The sequence below is a fragment of the Monodon monoceros genome, unplaced genomic scaffold (assembly GCF_005190385.1).
Source record: "Monodon monoceros isolate NGI ecotype Baffin Bay Population unplaced genomic scaffold, NGI_Narwhal_1 Super_Scaffold_16, whole genome shotgun sequence".
NCBI lineage: Eukaryota > Metazoa > Chordata > Mammalia > Artiodactyla > Monodontidae > Monodon > Monodon monoceros.
This window is the reverse complement of record NW_021703772.1, coordinates 16531358-16554918: the sequence shown is the minus strand read 5'-3', so window position 1 is coordinate 16554918 and position 23561 is coordinate 16531358. Positions and strand designations below refer to the sequence as shown.

The following is a 23561-nucleotide window of genomic DNA, read 5'->3' as shown; positions in this document are numbered from 1 at the left end:
AAAGCCTATTTTTGGAATTTCCTGAGACCTTAACAAATCTTTCTCCAAGAATTTTATCTTTTACTTGACAATGTTTTAAGCCCTTTGTTGGGCCACTTCTAAACATTCCTAGCATAATCTGAATAGTGCCATCTCCTCCCTCCTCAGAAAGAACAGCAAGATTCCAGCTGAAACTGTCACTAAACAGACAAGCCAAGGGATTCACCAAGACTAGGCTCCTTTCCAAAGGTCACAGTAAAATGAGCAGCGTGCGCTTCCCTGGTGGCGCAGTGGTTGAGAGTCCGCCTGCCGATGCAGGGGACGCGGGTTCGTGCCCCGGTCCGGGAAGATCCCACGTGCCGCGGAACGGCTGGGCCCGTGAGCCATGGCCGCTGAGCCTGCGCGTCCGGAGCCCGTGCTCCGCAACGGGAGAGGCCACAACAGTGAGAGGCCCGCGTACCGCAAAAAAAAAAAAAAAGAGCAGCGGGACCGTGGGTTGTTTTGCATGGGGCAAGGGGCCCGGGGAGTGACAACCAGACACACTGGGTCGGGGGGGAGCGGGGAGGGTGCGGAGTTGTGTACAAAAAGGGCCCTGTGCAAATACCCCACTCTACGCCTACACCCCCAATCTCTGGAAGCATTCAAATCAAAACCGAATTAATTTGCATGGTGTCTAAATCATTGGGTTCTGCATAAACAGAAGGAGATTTTGGCTGGAGTTTCCAAAGGAAGCCCTCTAGCCTTTGTGAAAGGGGGAAATGGGTGTGCTGTTTTGCATGAGGGCGCATACAGAATATGCAAATGAGGAATCTGCTGCCGGCAAAAGCAACCCTAGGCGGACAGCTGACGACCCGCATTCACGCAGAAAACGCTCCGTGTCTCCAAAGGGAGTTGTCAGCGGTACCAACCCGATTGTCTCCCCAGAAGCCCAAACAGACTCTGAATATTCATAAAATGTCCATTTAGTCATGGGACTATTAATTACCCTCCAGATCATGGGACCCAGTGACCTCACCTGTTCTCCTCCCCCAAAAACAGCTCAGAGGTACCAGCTGGAAGGGGACACAGTGAGAAAGGTTTTAGGCCCTAAGTGAAAAAGATACAGTCTCTCAGGGTCCAGGGTCCAGCTGAGGCCTTCTTTAATCATTCCTTCTCACAAGCACAGTAAAACTTGAGAGCACTGAGGCATGTTATCAGACACAGATAAACCGTTTTTAAAAAGCTAAGGGCTAATTGCTGCCTAATTTTATAGAAACATCTAAAGGGTTGAATAAATGTCATTCTTCTAAGCTACCTAAATCTTCCAGATTCTGAAAGTTTCCAGAGCTTTCTTATTTTACTTTAAGTGTCTACAGAAGACAGAAGTACACTCTCTGTACCTGCCAGAAAAACAAAAAGCTGATGGACCAGTGCAGCGGTTCTCAACCTTTTTGGTCTCATGACCCTTTCACACACTCTTAGAAACAACTGAGGTTGCCAAAGTGCTTTTGTTTATGTGGGTTAAAGCTACCAATATTTACCATTAGAAATTGAAACTGAGAGGAACTTATTTAAAAGTATCGATAATAAACCCATTACATGTTAACACAATATGTTTTAATGAAAAAATTACTTTATTTTCTAAAACAAAATTAGTGAGAAGAGTGACATCGTTAAATGCCTGGCTTAACAGAGGACAGCTGGATTCTCATACTTGCTTCTCTATTCAATTTGATGAGATGAGCTATCACATATCAGGTAGCCTCTGGAAAACTCCATTCATGAGAAAAGGGGAGGGAAAAGGCGAATGACATATCAGTATTAAAGTTTTGACCTTGCAGACCACATGAAAGGGTCTTGGGGAACCCAGCTGGAACACACTTTGAGAATCACTGCAGTAGGCTGGAGAACAGAGGACTTGATCAATGCAGATAAGAACAGTCATTTCATACCATCCCCTACACCCTTGCATATGTCACCACTGCCCTCACCTCTCCCCCCCCCAAAAAAAATCTACTTCAAACCCTAAACCGGTTTCCATTGTTGGACAGACAATGACCTAATAGCCCATACTGTCACCATATTTCTATCGAACAACAATAAAATTAACAATAACATTTTCCACTTCATTAGTGCTTAATCATTCTAGGCACTGTGCTAAACCCTTTGTACATGCATGCTGATATGTGTGTATCATACATAATAACATACCATTGTCAGCAATTTGCAGATGTAAACTTGAGGTTAGGGAGGTTAAGTTAGTGACCATGATTGCACACCTGGTTAAGCAGCACACCTAGAAACTAAGCCCAAGTCTCAAACGTCAAAGGCAGGTCTTAGCCATTTTGTGCTAATAACTGTGTTAACTCATGGGCTGCAGAGATTTTTGAACATTCAGATCATAGAGATGGTTCATAAACATGATGAAAATAGTTAAGACCCAACTGAAGTAGGAATTACAAAAAAGGACCTCATAATACGTTAGTCACATGCAAAGATTCTGATATATCATGTTGACTCCATGAAACACTACTCCACCAAATAAATGTTTAATATGAAACAGGCCACAATACCTTATGCATTTATTTATTCATTCATTCAATGAACATTTAATGAGACTCCACTGTGTTCCTTAATTGTCAGTGGTGTTACTTGTCTGGTTATCCTAGACTGACCTCCTCCACATACATGCTCATAGTCAAGAAGTTTTACTAAATTCACTGGTCCAAGATAAAGCCAGAAAAATAACAAAGCAAGGTGAATCGTGTCTGCTTAAAAATATTACCAGGAAAAACTAAGACACCCTATCAACCAACAAGGAAAAAAATTAAAGTATGATCTATTCATACTACAGAATATTAATTATCAATTATGAAGGATGAAAAAAAGTTATATTCTCTAATATGGAATGATGTCCATGACAAACAGTCAAGCATCTTAAAAACAAGATGACAAGAAGATGATTCCATTTCTATAATTTTTTAAAATACATGAATATAGATATATTTGCATTATCTGTCAAATCATAAAGAGTGGGAACTCAGAATAAGTTGGAGTAAGAGTCTGAAGCATACAGTTCTTTGGTAATGTTAAATTCATTAATTAAATGCAAAAAAAAATTGCCTCCCAAAAACCTAAGTATTAAAATTCAACGATGTGAGAGTCAAACATGTATCATGACCACCTCTGTTTCGCGCTGTAGTAACTGAAAAGCCATTTAATCTGTCTTTCTCCTAAAGACTCAAGTCTTAACAGAATAATTGTGTCTTAATTCATTTTTGAAAAGTACAAGGAAGTTCAGTCAGATTAAAATAAATCATCAAATCTTAAATATCGGATTCAAACATCCCTGAGATAATTCCTACGTGGTGCTTTGGTGAATCCCAAATAGAGACCATTGCCTGATTCACACTCACAAAAGAAGCCTGGTCACACGTAGAAGGGAAAATAAAAAAGTATAACGGGAAAAGGACAATAATTAAACCCTGCTCTTCTCAGATGTAAAGAATCGTGTCTTTCAATGATCACAGCCATGCTTCAAAGCCAGAGATAAAAGCAGCCATGTGACTTGAGCAATTGATTCTTAAAGACATGATTCAAAGGTAGAAGAAAAATTTCAGAAGTGGAAAGGATGTAACAGTATCTCTCTGAACTATATTTTAAATGCTTCCTTTCCCATACTGCGTTCTCCTACGGTCCTTCTATAATATATTAGGAAAACAAAGTAATAATTTTTGTCTAAACACAGCCCTCTCCCTCTTTTCAGAGCACAGATGGGAAATATTTTATAGCCATCAAAGCATTTCTGTATCGTTCTTTCTCAAAAGAGCTTTTAATAAGATACCTTTCGCTGATATGAAGGCATCATATATGTAATGATATATAATATAGGTCCTAGATATAGAGGACCCCAAACAATTTACAGCAAAATTATGTATTTAAGCAAGGTTTAATTCCTACCTAGCATTATTTAGCCTTAAGTGACTCCATCAGAATGTTTTCTTTTCATTAGTATTATTTTTATCCATGCTCTCTGAAAATATTGCTTATTAATCTTTCACAAAGAGTAAATCTGTGACTTCCTTTCATTGTTCAGCTCTTTAATTAAGCAAAGAATAAGTTAATAAAGAATCTTTTCCTCTCTTCCTCCTGCTTAATATTTCTGAGGTAATAAAACAACCCTGTAAAACATCTGGAACATTCCCTCCCGGGGGTGGGGGGGACATGTCTCAGGAGGATTTTGTTTCCTTTTTCCTACTAACTAGAACAGTTACTTATCCGCTGCACCCAATCACTAGGCAAGTTCAAACTACTGCTAACACCAGGCAGACATTCTCCTGGAGAAGACAGATGAGTGGCTTACACTCTTTTTTGTCCTGCTGAGACTGAGCCAGATCATTTCAGAAAATGGTATTCAAGGGCAGAATGAACTTGCAGCTGCTTCAGAGGGCAATGCCCGCCATCACCCTGCCGCTCTTGACACTTTTGACGCGGCTACTCACCTCCGTCTGCATTTGCATGTACTGCTTGGAGGTAAGAACTCCAAGAGGAAGTGTAGTCCTGTCCCCAAGGTCCCTTGAGGACTCCAGTCGATGACCAGGTTTAGATGCAAACAACAGCACACCCCAGGCCCCCACCCGCCCTGGCCATTTTTGCCCAAGGATCTTTTGTCAAACATTTAAGATCTTAATCAATCTTCACTCTGACCTCCCAGACCCCAAGGAAGATGGATGAGGAAGTAGGTGACCTTTCACCTGTTCTTCTATTTGTCCTGCCACAGCAGACCCATTGAAAAGACAATTGGGGAGGAACCTGCTGCCAGAGTTCTGAAGACTTGCCCATTCTCCTTAATATCCTTTCTTAAGCTCCCTTTACGCCCTGGTCTTTCTTGTCCCACTTCCAAATCACTTTTCTTTCACTCAGAAGAAAGTTCTCTTTCCTGTAGGGGAGGGAAAAAAAATGACACTGTCCAAATATCATTTTCAAATGAATGTTATTCTTTGTTAGGGCAAAGGCAATGCTTCCTATCTTTGTCCTTGACTTCTAAGAGCGGTTGTAAGATGGACTTCCCTTTTACCATTTTAACTCAACAACCTTAAAATTCAACAGCTATGACCTTGGTAAGAGCTGAGTGATAAAGGAAATGTTAGCATTAACATCAGATTAATGCTTTATGATCTAAAAGGTGATTTTTACTAATTTTACATCACTGTGTCCTCACAGCAAGTCTCTAAGCTAAGTACAATTATTATCAACCCATTTTATAGATGAACAAGCCAAGGCTCAGAGGGCTTAAGAAATGCTCAAGGTCTTGCAGCTAAGTGACCAAACTGAGACACATTTCCTTGTGTCGATGTTCTTTCTGCTCTTCCTAGATAATCCTGATACTCCAGTAATGATGGCACGGATGGAGGAAACCATTTTCATTACTCTTAAGATGTTTACAGTCTTGAGTTATCCCTAAAAATTCTCACTCAAATTTGGAATTTTAGAATTGTTGTCATTCAAGTTTTTTCTTCCTCCCTAAATTCATCAGAGATTCTTACCTGGTAGTCTTAAATACAAGCAAAGTGCAAGGTTTTGTGCAAAAAGTGTCTTCTTGAAAGATTTAATCATTTTACAAGTAGCAAAGAAAATACCTGGGTAGCAAGAGTGCAGAGAACAAAGATTCTCAAAAATAGCTTAATCAACCTTCCCCTTCCATTAAATACCTCGCCTTGTGTTAGGAACAGTTTGCTCAGAAACGGACTGGACCTAAAACATGAAGCCTCACCCTTTCCATGGACCACATGATGATGAACTGGATTCCCAAGGTTATTTCCATAAAGCCAACCACTACCATGTTCAATTGCCTTTACATTCACTTCCCCCTCCATCTTTTTCTCTTTTCCTTCTCATTTGGGTTGTAAAAATGTCAAGGAGTCTCACTGTGCAGCAATGTATGAGTTACTGGGCTCTGTGACAATTGGAAATCAATGACGTTAGATACAGAGAAATGTACTAATGCCAGAAGCATGAACGTTTGAGCAAGAAATGGAAGACAATGTGTGTGTGTGTGTTTAAATATATATAAGAATCTTGAAATGTAAAGATGTGCAAGTCCTGTCTTACAAAAATCAAAAAGGCAGAATAATTTACTCTAAAATGTGATGCAATGTCACTGCCCTATTCATTTCACTCTTCCTGCTATGATGATTGTAATTTCAGTGCCAGTAACAATGCACTCACATATTTTCTAATGTTAATGCCAGAATCTACTTCAGGGTTTCCATTTGGTACAGCTTACCTAGTAGTTGCCAAGTCAAGAGTTAACAAAATGGCAAGAAATCTACCTTTGTAAAAACAAAACAAAACAAAAAAACCCTTGAAATTCCAACCTTTAAATTTTCAAGTTCACAGGTTTACCTTTTGACTCTAGGTCAACAGAAAAGGTTGCCAGCCTTTATTCTGTTTTACTTTTCAATGCAGTTAAAAGACAGTCATTGTTAGCTATGCCTAGAAATAACTATAGCAGATCAAGAATGACACTTATGAACTCTGAAAGGAGAAATGCATAACTCTATGACACCAAACTACCCCAAATGCAACTTTCTTTAGGTTATAACTGTTGATTTCCAATCAGTCAAGTGGATTGCTCCATAGTTAATCCCACCCTGTCATTAAGATGGTTGAAATGCCAGACAAATTGTTTGGCAGTCAGTTATTTCGGGCTCTTTAATCGCCAAATCAGATGAACCATGTGGCAATGCAGTCTACAGTTCAACAATTACCCTGAGAAAAGATTAATCTGATCTGTTCCAGAGATGGGACCAAGAGTTACACGCTTTAGTAGGAACCATAATAAGACTGGTAGCAGCAGACTATTAATAACCACTGAAAATAAATACCAAGCAGAAATTAAAATCTTGGAATAACTGCTTTTTTTTAAACCTTAATCCACACATGACATGAGCAATCCATATAAATATGGATTACTCCCAGTCCTTCCTCAAACACAAAGCTGCTATAAAGAAGACAAGTTTGCAAACTCCCCAGAAAGGCGAAATAAGGGAAGAGGGAATTGCAGACACAGAACTTTAGGTGAGAGGAAAAAAAAAAAAGTCACCTTAGTAATATGATAAATACTAATTAACATGATAAAGAAATCTGGATTTCTTTAGAAACTCAATAATCAAAATGGATTACAATTTACTATTGCCTCTGACCACAGATCGAATAAGAAGACTCTTCCTAGCTCTTTAGCACATCCTCAGGGAAATCAAGAGGTCTTTCATCAAGATTCATTTCACTTGGAAACCCTATCAATGGGTGCTCGGTGGAACATAAGGCACTTGAAACCTTGCCGCTCCACTTTGCTGGGCCATGTCTACACTGGTCCACAAGGCAGGAAAAACTGGACTTTCCTCGCACAGCTCAATTTTAATCAGCAGGAGGAAACTGGAACAACAAATCCTAATTCCACCTTTAAATCATTCATGTACACATCCACACGAGGAGAGATGTTTACGGACAGGAGAACCATGGTTCGAAAATGTGTCGGCCCTCTTTAAGCAAGGATCAATCAAGGCCTTTCTTCAGCTTGTTCATTTACATTTCAGAGGGCGCATCAAGCGGGCTCAGATCTAAGTGCCTGTTAGCAAATGTGTTTGCCCTTCTGCTGATTATAGCAGCATCATTTATTTTGTCAGTATTAGAATCGTCTTAGCTTTGCCACCTGGAGCTGTAGCACTTACTCATTAGACCCCTCTGTCCCACCACATCCCACAGGGGCTGCTAATTACTGGCTTTACTCCATTTAGTCTCATCTCTGATTTAATTATGTGCACTCAGCCCTAATGAAAAGTACAAGATGGCTCTCCTTACCTTGGCATTCTCCATTCCGCTCTTCATGCCCGGCATGGCATAGGCAGTTGCCAATGGGTACCAGCCATTCACCATCTGCCCCGCAGTACATTTTTGGCACATCCTTCTCTTCTGAGTTGTTGACACAGGAGCCTCGAACTTCCACCAGGGAAGACGTATCGGCCCCTGTGATGGTGTCTGGAAACTGAGCCAGATTGCGAACGGTGAGCGGACACTTCTTGTAGAACACTCGGACCGAAACCAAGGCGATGCAGGCCCCTACATCCTGAAACGCCAGATAGAACCCCTTTTTGCTCAATGGCCCTACATCCCGGATTTCCGTGTTCAGCTTCATGATTCGGTCGCCAATGTCCACTTGGGTGAAGCTCTCGTCGGCGGCGATGGTGTCAATTTTGGCAAACTGGCTCTCTCGGATAAAACGCTCCTTGTCGTTGTCTGATTCATAGTAGTACAGGTTAAACGTCTCCTTGCAAGTGCCCATGACACCCGGAAGACTGTTGCAGTCCCTCAAGGTGAACTTGATCTCAATGTACACCCTCTGAGCCCCTTCTCGGGTGATCCAATCAGTTCGCAGCCAATTATTCTGGCTGGGCTCCATCACGTTGCACACTTGGTAGGTTCGGATTGGCGTATTTTTTTCATCCATAATACTCACTTCCTCCCACTGCAAAGATCCAAAGGAAATGCATCAATTACAAAAATTTCATCATACCGTGATTTATCAGTTCTATTTTACCCTCATAGCACAGTGATGATTTTTGTTGAAGTAAGAAAGAAAGCTACCCAGCACTGATTCCTCACCAAGGTGATATTATATTGGGAAAGTATTTTAATTTTCACTCTTTTGCCTCAGATCCAGAGGTTTTGCTGGATTGATTGCTTTTGAGTTCTCAGCAGTTCCTCGTTCGTGGTGGTCTAACAACCTCAAATTCACCTATTACAACTGCTACAAGTTCAAGTGACAACAGTTCAAACTTACTCATAAATGAAAAAACTAGTAGGTGTATTGTTTCAACAACTGAGCAGAGACCTGCAAATTAAGAGCAGGAAGTGCAGAGTCTGCCAGAGGAAGACAGTTATCAGTCAATCAGTGGTGCTCCTGTCAGAACTCTGCTCTCTAATACCTAAAAAAAAAAGTCTATTTTTTTTTTTTTTTTTTTTTTGGCGATGTCCCCACTCTTTAAAGGGGTAAAGAAAATCTCACCATTTTGGTTTTGGTAATCCTGGGAAGATAGAGAGTAAACTTTATGGTTAGATTTCTCAAATACACTGTCATTTATAATGGTAGAACACTTTTCAAGAACATGTATTCAGTCAAAAAGTTTGTATACTGTTCTTATTTTTAAAACAAAGTAAACACAAATGCACACGTGCATTGCTTCTAAATAGATTGTGGATATTGAGAATAAAACAGTAAGTGGTATTTATGAGTCAAAGCCCAAGAAAATTAAAGAAGGATGGTAGGGTTTTCTTTCAATCTACTTCCTAACATAGAGACTCTCATAGTGGGATAATCTGAGTTCAGCAAAATTCACTGTGACTAGCGTCGTAGTTTCATTCTCGCTGTGGCTTTTAAAGTAATCCTAAAAGCAGCAAGATAATACGGGGCTCCTACAAGACTGATAGACAGCCTCCAATTCTTCATTAATATCTACAGTAATTCCTTTATATAGATCTGGTATAAATCAGCTTAAGTATCTAACACGTGAATATAATTAGAAGAAAAAAGATAGTTTAAAAAAATTTGTATTCTATAATAGCTATACTTAAAGCTCCATTCAAGCCAATGAAGTACATAGAATCATAACATATCTTTTAACAGGTTTCCCATCTGTGCATTGGAAAACTATTAATGGATGGAAATGTTACTATGTGAAGGGCCATAATGCATAAAATTCTGTATCCCTTTCATCTGCCACCATTATGAAAGTTTTAGAACTGGGAGAGTTAAGTGCCCTGTGGTGATTAAAATTTCTTTTTATCCACTAAGCAATAAATCACCAGTAATTTACTTATTTGGGGGAAATTCATGTAAATCCAAAAATAGATCCCCACCTTCAGAAAAACCTACTCAGCATGCTTCTCATCTGAGAACAAAGGAAATATGGAAAAACACATTTGTCAATGTAAATGAAAGCACATAGGGATATCTCCACAGTTCATACACATAATTCAGGTCTAATTCGAATCTTCCAGCCCGAACTTAATTGTCTAAACACATTGATCAATTCAGCAGAACAAGGACAAATCTCCCCTTAGTTTTGCATTTTACAATCAGTGTCAGAAACTCAGTATACTCCTTTAAATGAACACTGAAAAGAAATTAGGTTTTTGCTACAATGTTGCCATCAGAAACCATCACTTTCCATTATTTTCATGTTCTGCTTAGCTGTTCTGATGGAAAGAACAGTGACTACAATTCATTTTTGACCTGGTGGTATTGTCAAATAAGGTTTCTTTTTCTTTTTAAAAATAACAACAACAACAAATAAATGTCATTATTCGTCAAACTTATAATCTCAGATTTCCAGCCAAGAAAGATGTGACCTGTTCTAACAATAAGTAGAGATTTCAGAAAAATCAAAAGATTCAAATATACTTTTACGCTCAGAAAGACTTTTCTAAAGCCAGTCCACCCCCTACTTGTTAGATATCCAATTTACCCCTTCATTCTAGGCCCAAAAAAGTCTTCTTTATTACAAAATCTAGAAATTAATTAAACTTTATAATTTGGCACATAATTTCTCAATGGCTACTATGTAGTTTGGAAGGACTAATTCTATTATACACAAATAAAATTTCATTTTTTATGTTTCATAACAATATTTAAAACATTACACACACGGTATTTAAGGAAAGGGAAGGAATACATTCTATATTCAGAAGTCCACATTCTGCCCATAAAAGGTTCTGGGTTGTGTACAGTCAGCTATGCACAGTAGATATATATATATATTTTTTAAGGGACGTGGAGACAACCAAAAGAAGTTTTGTGTCTAGAAAAAGTGACCAGGTGCTCTTTCAACAGTTCTCTGGGAGCTGGGGTGGGGGGAGGGAGATGTCTGTAGCGTATTAAGTTGCAATAAAAGCTTCCCAGAAACTAGATAGACCATGAACTGTACTTGAAAATGTGTTACTCCTTGCTTTTCAATAGGTCACATGTATATTTAGTGTAACAAGTCAGGTCCAAAATCATACTAGATGTATCCTCTCTTCAAACTTGGGAACAGCCAGTAAGAAAAATAAGGCTCATTAATTTTTTTAATGCAAGTACTGATACCTTCCATCCTCAGTTTTGCCAGCAGTTCTAATACATTCAGCCTACAGAGCAATACCTCTGGTGTAGCATGGGAAAGCCTCCTTGAATCAATGACCTTTCCAGGGTATAGGATTAACAAGAGTCTGACTCTCACAAGATAAAGCTGTACCTTTCTTCGCATTCAAAGGATGAGGGCAATTGCCTGCAATCAGCGGTGAATACAGCCTGTCTACACTGCCAGAGACCTGCCAATCATTCTCCCTCCCTTTAAAAAAAAAATGGTTTTGAGGGCAGACTAGAATTTTTCAGCAGAGACCCAACCAACTTTAGTCAGGTTCAGGCAGAAAAACAGGAAGGCAGGACAATCTCCATTTTATTTCAAATGGATGACAAGACTTGCTTTGGAGAAAGCCTAAAATTTTCCATTCTTGCCTTGTCTTATTTTTGAAGCCCATCTTCTATAACAGTTTCTGTGAATCTTTATTTTTTTCAATCCTTTATTGTTTATTCAATGGCCAGGTGTGAAGCGCCATACTGGGTGCTGGCATTACAATTTTTGCCCGATAAGGACTCCTAATCTTTCACCCCCACTGCTTTTAATCAAATGACTCAGTCATAGACTATCAAGCATGTAAAGGTAGGATGATATGCTTAATTTTTAAAGGATTTGAGAGTTTTAATTTGGCAGATGCCAGAGTTACGCATTGTACTGATTTCTTTCCAAAGCTGATTCATTCTGACCTATTATTAAGGGGGGGAGGATGGGGTAGGAGAATGTGGCTATTGACCTAATTCTATTCTCATGGCAAATTCAAGAAGAAATGAACAGTGATGCATTCTCATACTCTATAATCCAGCCTCCCCAGTCCCCAAAGATGCAAGATTCCAAATACTTTAACCTTCATATTTAGTAACAACAATGCCAAGCTTGGGGCTTTTTTTTTTTTTTCTGCATAGATGTTGCCCTTGGTACAAGTTTGTAAGGCTTTCTCCCAGCGTGCAAGTGAAAAGCAGTTGATTTAAGATTGTCATAGCAAGTTACAGAGCCCCCCGCTGCTCACACACAGAACGAAACCTGCTCCTGGTACAATTAGAAATGTTCTGTCCCTGGTATTTTTATTTATTCATTTTCCTCCTCTGGAAATAGAACAATTGCTCTAAAATTAACCCTGTCAGGACTTCATGGCTATCACAGCAATAGACATATATATGAATTTGGTCCCCAGATCGTATTTCTTGTTGGTGTTTTAGTCTTAAATAGGCATCTAAGGCAATGCCTCCACCAATCTCCTAGTTTGGAAACCCCTTTTGGATTCCAGTTCTTCCATGACAGAGCTATCCAAAGGGAGTATAGGATTTCTCCAACAAAGCGTAATTCACTTCATAGGCCATGGCGGAAATCTGACCCCCGGCCACAATCAACAAGAATCACGCCATTAGGACTCTCAGAAAGTTGCTAATCACTCCTTTTTACCCTGTGGGTCAGAGAGCAATTCGGAACTTACCCCTCCTTCCAGAGGGCTTGCTATCCACCCAAGTTCTCCCTGAACAGATCTGGAATCCAGTAAAGTAACTGCAAAAAACCAAAGAAAAATAGATTAATTTCCAATTGCAAAAAGCCAGTACTACAAAAAACCATTTGCCTGAGCGTTTCCATATGTGCCGAGGGTGTGCATATCCAACTCTGATCAAAACCTAAACCCGGTCTCACTTATGTAAATAATCATTACTCACTCGATCTTCTCCCCTCTTTAAATCTGCAGGTTCTTATTTATTTAACTTGCTTAGCATTTAAAATTCCATCCCAGGACTCAGTTGATTCTTTTTCTAAAAAGGATGAATTGAGAATCTCAAGTACAATTCAAAAAATAAATATATCTATGTAGGGCAGTTACACTCCCAAGCAAAATCTGCATTCATCTCTGTCTGGTATCTACTAGAGTTATTTGTTTTTGCAAGTTTCAGATGACCGCATAACTCATCATCATGGTGACAGAGCCACAAGTGAATTCTATCAGAGAGTACTCAAAAGGGTCATGAAAAGGCTCTCTCCCCTACCATTTTTTTTTTTTTCCTTCACCACCAAATAAATAGGCCCTGGATGTGGTATCCGCTGCTTTTTTAAATATCAAAGTTTCAGAAGGGGGAAATGGCAGACGTGTGGAATTAGAATGCAAATACACTTAAGTATTCTCTTTGGCCTTTTTGAAGACAATCGGAGACTCCTTCCCCCAAGAGGAAATCACTGGTTTAAATTTTAGTTATGGAGGACTGCCTAATAGATTTAGTATGCTTGTGCTACACCTAAGAGTATGCATCCAAGCTTGGGGGGACCGGGAGGGCGGCTATACGGCGGTCGCACCCCGCCCACGCTGGAACAGTCCTAGGCACCGAGAACATTGAAAACGACGCAATGAATTCCTAAACTCTCCACATTGTCTTTCCCACCGAGATCTGCAGGCCTGAGGGTCGTAAGGCCCATCTCAAAGGAACCACTGGGTTATTAATTTGATCAGGGAGGCTGGCTCTTCAGGCTGGGGGAGGGGTGGGAAATGGGAAACCTTCATCCTTGCTCGTGCGCACCCCAACTCTCAGTCTCGCCCCCCGGCCCCTGAATTCTGCCCACCTCTCCTCTCATTTCACCCCGACGTCAAAGTAGTTAAAAATGAGCCTCTTTCTCCTGATTTTCCCGAGAAACCTGAATTCCTAGGTTCTGTTAATTATTTTAAAATGTAGAGCCTTCCCTGGGTCGCTCCCGCCCGGAGTTGCGCCCCCCCCTCCTTCTCTCCTCTCGGTCTCTAGAGAAAAGCCCGCTACATCCATTTGGATTTATGTAAGGTGGATTAGGGACACAAAGGGAACAATAAGACCCAATTTACAAAAAAAGGAAGGGAGTAGAAAGGGAGGGTAAAAGGGAGAAAAGAAAACGTGATGGGAATAAAAAGCAACAAAATGAATTAATTTTTAAGGGGGAGGAGGGGTCGGAGAGGGGTTGACCCCCCTCCTTTCTACATCAGCCTGCAGCTCCATCACCGCCTTTTTTGTCTAGGGCTCCCAAGTTTTGCTCCCCAAAGAAAAAACAAGGGGAAAAAAGGAAAAAATCTCCGCGTTTGGTGCAGAGAGGTCTTGGGGGACGTCCTAGCAAGAGTGCGAAGTAGTCAGGAGAACGCGGGATCCACGATACCGCTCAGAGGAACGACCCCAGGGACCGAGGGGCAGCAGGGACCGAGATGGCCCACGTCGGTAGGAGAGAGGAGATCGAAAGGGTGACAGAGCGCCTCTTTCCTCCCAAGCCTTGTCTGCCGGCAGGTGTGTGAATCTCTGGGAGGTTGCGTCCGGCGAGCTCTTGGCACCGCCCGCCCAGCCAAGGCTAAGTTGGTTTTTGGCTCCCTCCTTCGGAACAGGGAAAATGATAGATTGTACGGGGATGGATGCACGGATCCTGGAGAGATGGACAGTCGGATGGATGGATGGATGGATGGATGGATGGGGGAGGGTGGGGAGGTGAGAGGGTCGGCGAGCCAGTCGCGCGCAGGCTCGAGCGCGAGCGTCGCCGGAACATAAGCGCACACAACCGGGGCACTCGAGCACAGGCACACAATTGTCCGCGTCGACGCGGACACCCGCGCACCCACAGACACCCATATGCGTGCGCGCGCGCGCATACCCACACGCACACGCAACTCGCCTTTCTCTGAGATCATCAGAAACTAAATGATAAACACCCGCCTCCCCGACACAGACACACACACACACACACACACACACACACACACACACACAGCCCTCCAGCATGTCCAAACAGACGCACATAAAACTGAGCACCTACACTGATCCAGTTGGTCCGGCACGTTCCCTTCAAACTAACCCGGTGTACAGTTGTAGGGGCAAAAAGCTAAAACTCGAGTACGTTCAGCTTGCCAGCGGGTTCCCAAGGTCTGCGGGATGACATGAGGAGCTTGGTGTCCCCTAGGCCAGCAATCGCACCCCGACGGCGCGGGGGCCCGGCTGGGAGAAAGGTATCTGACGCCGGGTGCTAGCAATCAAATCAGGTCACCGGCGACCGGCGAGCGGCGCCACGACCGCTGCGCGGCGGAGGCCCGGCAGCCAGGTCCCGGGAAGCGCAGGGCTCGGGAAACTTTGCAGAAACCAGAGCTCGCAAAGCTTTCGCAAGAACCCGAGAGCACCACCATACCCTCAGGGACCTCCAGGTTTCCGTTCCCCCTCGACCTGGGCTGAGTGGGTAAGTGGCGGTAGGAGTAGGTCCACAAAATTTATTTATTTATTTGTTTTCTTGGCGTTGTCTCCCATGCTTACCCTCGGGGCACCTCGGGCTGCCCTCGCCGGTGGATGCCGATAAACTTTGTCCTTTCGCTACAAACTTGGGCAACCTCGCCACACGCACAGGTCACCGCCCCGAGGCAGGCTGCCCGGCCGCTCCCCGCCTTCCCTTCGCGGTTCCCCTCGCTCCAGACCCCTTTCTCCGGAGTCAAGGCGACCGCTCGTGCCGGGATCCCCCTGCACCCTCCGGCCTCGCGCTCCCGGGGACCATTCACCCGCCGATCTTCGCCTCTCTGTCCCAGACCGCAGAAAGGCCGCCCCGTTCTTACCTTCATTCGCGGGATACACCCTGGAACCGGTGACAGCGTCGCAAATCCCAAACAGAAACGAAAAGAGGAGGAAATAAAAAATCCCAGCCATGGTTCGCCGGTGCTAACGCTGCTCCTGCCGCTTCTATCCCAGTGGAATAAATGCTTAAGTTAGGAGTGCAGCAGGCTGAAGACATTGCCAAGGGGGTGGGCCCGGCCCGTGACGTGAACCCGCCAGTCCGGGGCCCGCAGCCAATAGTAGCGCAGAAGGGGTTGCCTTGCTCCGCCCCCGATGAGCAGAGCCCGCCCCTATGCCCCGCCCACTCGGCTCGGCTGGGCGCTTGGTCTCCCCGGGATTAAGGGGGCGAGTTCTGCCGCGTCCCTCCCCTGCTGGAGTGAAGCAGCGGGTCCCCTGGTCGCATCTCAGCGGTCCAGCCCCTGGACGGCGGAAGGAGCTTCGAAAGACTCTGAATTGGTTGGGGGAAGTCCGAGGAAAGGTTGGGAACCCAATCTTACGCCTCGGGCGGTTTGAGATGGAGGAAAATGCTCTTTTATTGCAATAAAAAAAGTATCAAGTTGACCTGCCTCTTTGCTATTGCTCTTTTTCTGTGGGTCGAAGTGTTCGCCTCCCGCGCGCCCCGACTCAGGCTACACGTTCACTCCTGCGCGCGGCCGCGGCCTCTCTCTGCTACCTGGCTCCTGGCCCCATTTTGTGTCTTTGGGGTGCATCTACATATGAAATGCTCTTTGGGGAGAGTTTTGTGGCTTGATTACTGCTTTTTTCCCAGGCTCCCAGCTGCCTGGAGAGCGGTACCTAATCAGTCCCCAACGTCGAGTGCAGCCCTCGGCCTGTCTCCAGAGACTGAACGAAAGACTTTCTAGCAACGGAGAAGCCCCCTCAGGCCCCATCTCCGCGCTCAGCCGTGGAGGGAAAGGCGCTTCCACCTCCCCGGCCCCGGGACAGGACTCCCCACCCCGGCAAGGCGCCCCGAGATGGCCTTGGCTGCCGGGAGCCAACTGTGTGTTCCCCGTGGGGAGTCCCTGGAACCGGGCCTAGCAAGTTCGGGGCCCGGAGGGTAGAGGCGAAGAGCTGAAGTGGAAGTGCCGGGACCTGCCGCAAACCCGAGCTCGGGGGCTGCCCGGAGCGGTTGCTGCAGCCCTGCGCTCCCGTTGCTCCCCTGCGCTGGTCCGGACAGCTCTCGCCGCCCCAGTAGACGGTGGTGAGCGACAGGACCCGCAGAAATCCGCGCAGCCGCCCCCGCCGAGGTGCTGCGGGTGTCACTGTGGGCCTCCTGGGGACCCAGGCAGCACTGGGCCCTGGTTTGTCCCCTGATGCCCCGGACGCGGGCGCAGCCAACTGAGCGCTGCCCAGAGACCGCAACGCAGCAGGCGGCCCGGGGCCCGGCCCCCGACGTGGCTCGGTGAATTTCTCCGGACGTTTGAAGACGCCCCGATTCCTGACGAGGCCTCCCTCCTTCTCTCCTCCTCCCAAACCACCCCTCTTCTGGCTCCGCACGGGGTAGGGCCAGGTTTTCCTCCCGGGCCTTGGTCCCAGCGGGAAGGCGACCGCGGGGAGATGGAAGCGCCTTTCCCTCTCCGGCGGCAGCTCATCGTGAACCAAGCGCGCCACCTGCCGGCCAGAAAAGGGAGTGCGAGGCCCCCGCGGAAGGGTGAGCGGACAAAGACCGCAGCACGCAGTCCGCAGAGTAGGTGTGTCCGTGGAGTATCTTTTCATCCACCCGCCCCTCTCCGGAGCACCCAAACCACCCCTGCGGAGTGGTGGCGGGTGGCCGTGGAGAGGGCCCGGGAGTCCTGTCGCACTGCTCGCCAGCTGGATTGCAGAAGACGAAATCAAAAAGCGTTTCAAGGAGAAACTCTTAGTATCCCAGGGGTTGCCTGAGTAGCTGCCATCCCTGAAATAGAAATCCTAGAGAAAGAACGAGGGGTGTAGGGCGGTGTGGAGGAGAAAGCAGATCGCGGCCACGGTTTCAGGTCATTGGCCTCCGTAGCACATCGTGTCTACTCCACTTGTGCAAATTCAGACCCGGGCTAATTATATGGGCAACTTTTACTTGAGCGCGCTTGGCGAGGCGCTGGGCAGTAGCCGTGTGAGTCGGTGGCCTAGAGGGACAGCTTGTGCGGCTCCAGACTTTCTGACTTCTCCGTGAAAGACCTGCTGAAATGTCACAGTCTGAGGAAGTGGATTTCAGTTATTGTAGCTACTGATTTTACACAAGTAAAAAGGGGGAAAGAAATGCACGCGGGGGATATATATGTACGTGTGCGTATAAATTATTTAAAATAACTGCACGAAGTCCTTCTAAGGAATGCATTTCTAGGTTCCTTCACGTGTCTCCCTGAGGTTTATTGAAAAAGGAGATGAATATTGGTCCCTGTCATTCTGTACACAGACTCAGCGGAGAAAAGGAGCAATCCGAATTATTTTTAAAACGTTTTTCAACAATAGTTGCTTGTTGCCTCTCTGCAAGATTTGAGTGCTGCATGTATGGGTGGTTGAAATGGGAAATCGGCTGGCTGCCTCCTTAGAAACAGTAAAATTTCTAAAACATGAACCATTCCCTGCCCCCCCCCCGCCCCGGTATATGCACACTGATTATTAAAGTCTTTCTAGCCACAGCTGCCTGAAAGCAAGGCTTCACTTGCTAGGGGACATTCAGTGATGTCCGTCCCCTGTTTTCTTCCCATTGCCCTTTTCAGGACCCAAAGCAGCCCAATAATCTGGACACCCAAGAGGCAGGAAATGCTAACTTGGGAAAACTGAACTATAACTTCCTCTTTATAGCATTTCTGGGCTGAAGATCAGAAATGAGCTGTTGAATACTGAAGTATTTAGGATGAAAGTATACGATAGCTTGGATTTCTGTAGAAACATTCCAATAAAAAAAAGAAAAAGAAAGAAAAAGAGTAAAGGAATACATAGATGAAACAGAATTGGGAAATTTGGGGTATATTTTTAAGTGCCAAATAATAGGACTCGTGAATTCATTATACTATTCTTTCTATGCTTAAGTGTGTTCAATGTTTTCCGTAATAAAAGTTATAGTAGAAAAAAAAAGAAATGAGGTGCTGAAAATTCCTCTGTCCACTGTGACAACCTAGAGGAAAAGTGCTCTAATCCAACAGACATGATTCCTCCTTAAAAACAGGACAAAAATGGAAAAAATGATGGTGGTCCTGGTCTACCATCTATGCAAAACCCCTACTTTATTGGAAAACGCCTTGGAATTTTCAGACGTTTGAGAGTATTTGCAACAAATCAGTCACTCAGTGAAGTCGAAAACACAATAGAATACCACACAAAAAGCGCCTAAAATCACCTACTTTTAGTATAAATTAGCTTGACTCTTTAATAAAACTAGCCTCCCCACTGCTGTGAGAAATTGAGAGTATTTTGAATCCAATAAGAGATATGTCAAAACATATATGCTTATAAGCTTAATGAAAATAATAATTCAATAATTTGAAATTCTTGGCATAATTGTTCTTTTTGTACAGTGCCTACCATAAAATCTTGAGCTACAAAGTACATTTTAAATGCTTATTTGAATTAAGGTTGAATTTCAAAAGTATCTCTAATTTGTAAAGACTTTTCAAAATAACACCAAGTATCTTAGGAGTTTCTGCATCTAAACGGAGGACCAATTTTACCAAAGTAACAAGAACCTTGGACCTTTGGACAAAAAAACAACAATAAAGCGAGGGCATGGAAGACTAGAGAAAAGGTTAGAATGAGAACAGGAATCCGCTCTGCCTTTTACTAGACAGGCTGCCAGATTTTCTAGCTAGTGTAGCTGGACTTCCCTGGACCTTGGTCTCTTTATTAATAAATGGAGTCTCCAACAGTGCTCCAATGACTCCCTGTCATTGCCAGAACCAGGATTTTCAAGACTGACATCCCTAGTTTAACATTCTAACAGTTCTTTTACTAGCTGGGTGTCTTTGTGTAAGTTACTTAACCTCTCTGAGATATGGTTTTCTTATCTGTGAATTGTAGATAGTTATGTGATTCTTCTAAAAATGGAATAAATTTTGTAGAGCACGTAGTATGGTGTCTGGTTCATGATCAGTAGCTATTATTACTTTCAAATAATATCTCATTAATAACTATTAATATTTTTAAATGCACAATCATTTGTTCAGCTTGAAACTTCCCTTCCATAAGGAAACCGATCTCTGTGATTCACCTTATGCTCTCCATGAGAGGAGAAGGCTTTATTTCACCAACTCCTGGAGTAGGTAGGGGAAATAAATTCTAAGTGCTTCCCTTCTTTCATGTTGATTTATTACAGCTCACACTAAACTCTTATATCCCTACATGATTCAGTGGGATTTGAACCTAGGGATTGTAACTGTCTTCAAATATAATAGTTTCAAAAATAATTAAATGAAACAAGCTGTAAGGAATAAAAAATGTCACCACCAAGTCAAGATATTGGTGATAACGAATAACCAAAGCTCTAATGAAATATCAACTTTTGTCAGAAAAATGCCCCTAAACTTAGCAACCACCTGAAATATAATGACCTGAAACTATAGTTGATGGGCTTCTTAAATCTCCCAGGAAACTTTGTTGGAGATTTTATCTTTTGATGTCAAGGCTTTGCTGCTATTTCTTATGCAGATAAGAAGCAGGCCACTTGTTAGTCCTTTACACCTCAGTGGGAAAGAGAGCCCTGGAACTCAGGTCTTGACGAGTCAGACGGGTGAGATACTAAGACACAGTAAAAGACCTTCAGAATCCCTGAGGAAAAGGACAAGAAAATAAGGATGGAGATCTCAAGGGGTCAAGACTTTTCTGAAAGTCTGTCTGGTGCTATATCTGAATTTTTGTCCAACTCAAACATTACTCAAGTGCCTACTATGTGCCAAAGACCACGTGATTAAGATGTGAATGTTGTCTTTTCAGCCCTGGGCAGGCAGGACACCCACCGCATGGGGTTGGGGGAACCGAACAGAAACCACCGGGAAACTTTTGTTCTCCTGGGAGCTGTGGAGAAGGAGGTGGAATGAGAGGAAGACATCCACCCAGCTCAGTCCTGCAGCAACTCTAGATATCCAGAACTAAACGTTTTGCAGAGACAATGCACCTTTCTTCAGGAGAATTCAGAGGAGATCACTTGCATCTGTTTTTGGCTGTCCTGGGAACATGAGTCAAACATCAAAACTATTTGATTTTTCAGGCACGAAAGCCATGCCTGCGAAGAAATGTAGAATGCTTTTTACTTGGAACCCTTTGATACAACACCTAGCAAATGGTGTTCACTCATTCTTACTCAAAATGCCAATGTGAAGCTGCAAGTTACAGCCACTATTTTGGCTATTAAATATTTTAATATTTAATAGCTATGTTGATTTATGATTATTAAAAGAGCTCTGGAATTACAGTTGTTTTATGATGAAAAACTAATGATAATATATATGGGGATAACATAAACTGGAACTTTTTTTTTAGCCCCGTTAAAAGAGAAGTAATTATCTGGTTAGAGAACCAATTTCTAGAAGCACAGCAACAGCCACTTCTCCCTTTTATTTTTCCTTTCTGAAAAACCATATGTAATTGCAGTGAAATGCTATAAGAAAAATAATAGGATTGTGAACATGATTTATGATTTAGTGCATAATGAGAATGGAAGTTTAGAAACGGAACTTTCCTTCCCCCTATCATAGTCTAAAGCATTTACAGAGTGCTTGTACCTCCAATATTTATTTTGTAATTTAAAAGATCTCTGAATATTCTAAAAATGTCTTAAATGACAGATATGTACTGTGGACAAAAAATTGTTGCCTGCCATTTCAGTAAACAATGAATACTGCTCACCATCAAGTCATCAGCCACGGCAGCTGTCCCCAGCGGTGCACCCTGAGGGGAATTCGGGATGCAGAAAAACAGGATACTGGCCCTAGGTAGTTAAGGTGCATATCAAAGAAATAATTTCAACATGCCCAGAATCTTGCATCTTTCCATACATAGAAAAGCAATCAAATGATTAACTTGAGATGTCTGGTTTTTGTTATTAGCGGTAATCTTTTGATGTTGGATTACATGTTTTGTCTTTTTGGTGTGTGTGTTTGTGTTTTGTTTTGTTTTGTTTTTTAGCAAAAGCTCCTGTATATCCTGGCTCCTCTCTTACCTCTTTGGAACAGTTCCTCAGAGCTTTCCGAGAGGCTGCTTTCCCGGCCTATAGTCCTCGGTAATGCCCCAGATAAAACATAATTCTCAACTTTTAGTTTGTGCGTTTCTTTCAGTCAGCAGTAAAATATAAATTCTTTAAATGTTTATTTTATTAATGGAATATTATAAGCATATTTATAGAGGAAATATTGCTTTTGAAATTATGTTTATATTTTATTTCTTTAACCTAATAATTTATTTCAATTAATAAATAAGGAAAGCTTTTTGCCTGCAAAAGATTATGACTTTTGACTGTTTATTCAAAAGGACTAAAGAGGAAACTCAGCCAAAACTCCAAGAAACATAGTATAGGCTTTTTTTTTTTCTGAATTACAATACTACTTGAGTCCCAACGTAAATCAGTAAAACCTTATTAAAATCAATTGAACGTAAGTAAATTCCCTATATAAAGAAATAAGGTGAGGTTCATAAACATGCTTTAGTTAGAACTGGCATTATTTGGACATAGAATGTTTAAAAACAATGAAAAATTCATATAAAATAAATGCTAACTCAGGAGTCTATGCACAAACCTACATCATACAACTTTAAAATATATTAAGCAGCCCTCTTTTACTTAGTTATATGTGGAATTACTTTTTCTTAGATCATGCCTATATCTGCACAAATAAACTGGCTGAAATTCAGGCCAACAATGAGTTATTTGAAGTAGGGAGGTGAAAAGAAATTCAGTTAGTAACGGATCATTTGACTCAAACTGACATTTAAAGTATATCGGTTGGACCATTTGGCTTTTTTCTTATTCAATTCTATGTGTATGCACCCCAGGTTTTCTTTTGATGGGGCAGTCAGAGAAGAAGTTAAAAATTAGGCGTTAAAATGCAGAGAATGGTAGTCCCATGCCATTTATTATTTAAATTTGTGACTCTATTAACTCAGCCTTTTAAGAAGAACATCCTTAAACATCTCTAGCTGGATTGGAAACTGAGTCATCCCAGTTTGGGATAAATCTTTCTCCTATAGAGAATATTTGTACCTGATAAATATTATAGGAATTATCTCCTGCGACTTGATACTCCACTCTGACATTCGGGATTAACATGTGGGTTACGATATATGGCCTGACTTTTAAGTCTCTATCTCTTGCAGCTCTGAATTAAAACAAATTTGAGCCAAAACATGCACAGGTGATTATGAGAGGTATTCCAACATGCATTAACTTTAAGAGTGAGGTCCCATTGCAGAAGCTTTAACCTGCCTATTCATATTACATAGACACCTCTCAGAGGTAATTGGTCATCGGCATGAAATTAATCAAGTCTGTTCCATTAAATGGTCAGTTTACTGCAGCTCAGTGAAGCTGGGGGCGGGGGGCGGAATGAATTGGGAGATTGGGACTGACATGTATACACTATCGATACTATGTATAAAGTAGGTAACTAAGGAGAACTTACTGTATAGCACAGGGAACCCTACTCAGTGCTCTGTGGTGACCTAAATGGGAAAGCAATCCAAAAAAGAGGGGATATATGTATACGTATAGCTGATTCACTCTGCTGTACAATAGAAACTAACATAACACTGTAAAGCAACTACACTCCAATAAAAATTAAAAAAAAACAAAACGGGGCCGCATATCCTCCATGTGTCTCCTTATGTTCTCATCTGAAACGTTTATAGTTTTCAATCAAATTATTATCATTTAAAACACTTCGATAAATGCCCAGTTGTGCCCATA

The 23561-nt window shown here is 42.6% G+C and overlaps 1 protein-coding gene across 4 annotated transcripts in view; it reads right to left on the bottom strand.

Moving 5' to 3' along the window:
* The window catches only part of EPHA4 (EPH receptor A4), a 143258-nt gene extending 127421 nt beyond the window's left edge, over nt 1–15837 (bottom strand). For 2 of the 4 annotated variants that reach the window (XM_029225874.1, XM_029225875.1), the window contains exons 1-3: nt 15691–15781; nt 12586–12653; nt 7822–8485 (exon numbers count right to left, since the gene is read on the bottom strand). In XM_029225874.1, coding sequence (XP_029081707.1) covers nt 7822–8485; nt 12586–12653; nt 15691–15781 — 823 coding nt within the window. Of the gene's footprint in view, nt 1–7821; nt 8486–12585; nt 12654–15690 lie in introns of all 4 variants that reach the window. The other 2 variants (XR_003794018.1, XM_029225872.1) reach the window with 2 other exon arrangements.
* Between the last annotated feature and the right edge of the window lie 7724 nt (nt 15838–23561).